At 33.8% G+C, this 3,105-nt stretch overlaps 1 protein-coding gene across 1 annotated transcript; it reads right to left on the reverse strand.

Annotated features, from left to right (window-relative positions):
- Nucleotides 1–668: 668 nt before the first annotated feature.
- Nucleotides 669–1,940, reverse strand: LOC145619972 (F-box/kelch-repeat protein At3g23880-like). The gene has a single exon (XM_081674641.1). It carries the CDS (start codon nt 1,938–1,940, stop codon nt 669–671), a length of 1,272 nt encoding a protein of 423 aa, XP_081530767.1.
- Between the last annotated feature and the right edge of the window lie 1,165 nt (nt 1,941–3,105).

Below are 3,105 nucleotides of genomic sequence, written 5' to 3' on the forward strand. Positions count from 1 at the left end.
GGCAGAATGTGAGAATAGATACTGCACTCAACAATGTCAAATAATTAGTTACATAGTTTATAAGATATGAAATCAACAACTGTAATTGCCTCTCTTATACTATGATCGATGAAAGAGAAAATTGTGAAAAGAAATGGACATTGTTCTCACTACTGAGATACGTAATTAATGTAGAATGACACACGCTACTATCAATAGTATTAGGAAGATAGATTAATCAAACAAGGACTATTATATGAGATAATTCGGTTTGTGAAATTGTTAACCATTTATTTCGTATGATGGGTGGATATATGCGTGCAACTAAATATCAATTAGAATGGTTTGTTCAATTGATTAATGTTCAGGATATTGTTGTTTTTCTTTTTACCATGTCAAAACATTAACTCTGTCAATTTTTGCTCAAACAATATACGTACCACAACTGATCTTTTCATTAATTTAACGCGACTAACCAAAGCAAGAGATAATCTCTATTACAAGGTAACATAATATAGTAATGTCTGGATTGCTATGACTAGCAAATGCAAACAGTAAAATTGGACTAAAATTGAGCCTAAAAAGCAACTAAATATTACAATGACACAAACAACACCATACACTGATTAATTATTAATTGGCTCCTAATTAAGTCCCTTTTATTATTCAGGATCTACTTTCAAGCTCAGTCAATCTTCATTCTCTCCAAAAGGTGAAACGAGACTCTCAGAATAGCCGAATGTAGCCCCTGATAAAAAATAGTTAGACAATCTTCCTCGATCTCCTGATTCCCAAACAATGGTACCTTCCTCGGCTGGTTTCTGTCGTTCCTGCTCTACCTCATCTTGCTCTTGCTGTTGTTCATGCTCTTGTTCTGCAGGCTTCGGTGCAGATACCTTGCTAAGTTCATGTAGTATAAGCCGATGAGATTGATATGATATCTGGCTTACCAAACACTTTCCTGTCTCAAACAAATAATTAAAATCAGTTCCTACATAGTTAAGAGATAATGCTTTCTGCCACGAAATTCCATAAGCCTCATCACCAAATTCCGTCATGATCATCTTCCAAACATGACAAATACTCTTCTCATCATCAGCATAATTCTGGCTCAAACATAATGCCAAGCACCCTTCCATCCGAAATAATTTCGCACTCACCCAATCTCCGGGAAATCTTGCAACTAATGGGATGAATACAATATCTTCTGCAACCAAATCCAATCCAATTATGTAGTTTACCTCTGGATTCAAATGTTGCGGAATCCAATAAATGTAATCACCAACAACCGCCGGGGTTTCATCCTCAAATGCTAACAACAATTGATGATATAGAAATGACTTAGGCCTATATGTCCAAAACCCAGTCTTCAAAGAAAACACAAGAATATGTGAAGTTCTATTATATAAAACCAAACACCCTATCTTATAATCATCAATAGACTCAACATAACCAAACCCGATACACTTCATTTGAAAATCATCAAGATTACCGCGAGGCATGGGAAAAATAGTCTCGCGGCAATGGTTGGTCACAGGGTTCCACACATACAAGCGCATAATTTCTTCATCATACATACACAATAGCCCATTAGAAGATCCCACCACAAAAGTATTTAGAGTATTAAATCGAACAGTAGGATGTCTATTCATCAATTCAGTATACTCAATCAGATTGTAGTTTTCATTAAAGGATAAATAAAACTTATCTTCTTCCTCAGTCTCACGATCCTCTTGCACGATCAGATTCTGATCGTGCGAGGGGAACATCAATTCAAAGTGCTTTTTGGCGAATTTCTTACTCGATATAATGGAAGACCATCCTCTTGAAACACACTTGAGGCGAATTAAGGGTTTCACCTCAAGTCTTGTTAGGATGTTTTCCTCGATTAGATCATCCGGAATAAATTTGTATGTGGATACATTTTCCGATTTCTTCGGCGATGAGTTGTTGTTCATCATCTTTCAACGCTGGATCAAAAACTGGCCTACAAAATGAAAACACAAAAAAAAAAAAAAATTTAATTATAAAATTAGGGGTTTGGAATTGAATAAATTTTAATTGAAATTAGTGATGAATTTGCGATTAAATTAGTACCTGAAGAGATGTGGCGCAGATTGAGAGGGTTGATCGGAAGAGAAATGAGAATGCTGAATTTCAGGATTGAATGCAAGAGTGAGGGTGGCGGCTTGTAAAGTTGTAATGAAAGTGACAGTGAATGAATAAAAAAAATGACTATTTATATTTTTGATGTTGTTTTTGGATTAGGGTAGAATCAGGTCAATTTGTAGATAGTACGTCACTGCTGACGAAATGAAGAAAATGGAGATATTTTTCAAAAAAATGGAATTTTTTTTTTTGAGAACTAAAAAAAAAAAAAAAAGGGAAATTCCCTGTTTCTCATGGTGAGAAATAAAATTTGTTTCTCATGATGGCATTTTCGTGAATAAATCAACAACTTTTTCAATGTTGTGGGCTCCACAGTTGAATAAAGTTGAAAAAGTTGTTGATTTATTCACAAAAATGCCCCCATGAGAAACGAATTCGTTTCTCACAGTGAGAAACTGGGACTTCCTCAAAAAAAAAATGGATATTTTCACAAAAAAGAAAAAAGAAAAAAATGGATATATTATGGAAAATTGAGAAAGAAAATGCGTGCAACGGATGTCACTTAATAAATTCAAAATTAAAGTTAAGTATGTGTAGGTGGTGTTATAGAATTTACGATTGTATATTCTTACATTAACATTATTATTAAAACTGTGAATTGTGAAATTAAAAGAGATACAACTCTCAATATCGTCGAGAAGTAAATAACGTGTTGACCAAGCATATATTTTTTCGATCTATGACATGAATAATGCGTGATTTCAATGTGCAAAGGCGTTAATTATGTTTAGGATGAGTTAGAAAATTAAATTAGCTACCATATTTTCCTACATGAAATAATGATAAAAAACGCACATTGTGAAATTAGCTTAGATACCTCTCCCAATGATGTCAAATAAATTGTAACGTGTAGCATAAGATATGAAATCAACAACCGTAATTGCTTCTCTTATACTATTATCGATGAAAGAGAAAATTGTGGATGAAAAATAGATATCGCTCTCACTAGCTAGTATC

Source organism: Chenopodium album, chromosome 27 (genome assembly GCF_948465745.1).
Source record: "Chenopodium album chromosome 27, dcCheAlbu1.1, whole genome shotgun sequence".
Lineage (NCBI taxonomy): Eukaryota > Viridiplantae > Streptophyta > Magnoliopsida > Caryophyllales > Amaranthaceae > Chenopodium > Chenopodium album.

Coding starts and splice junctions, on each gene's coding strand:
- LOC145619972 (XM_081674641.1), bottom strand. CDS start 1,940: ATGATGAACAACAACTCATCGCCGAAGAAATCGGAAAATGTATCCACA.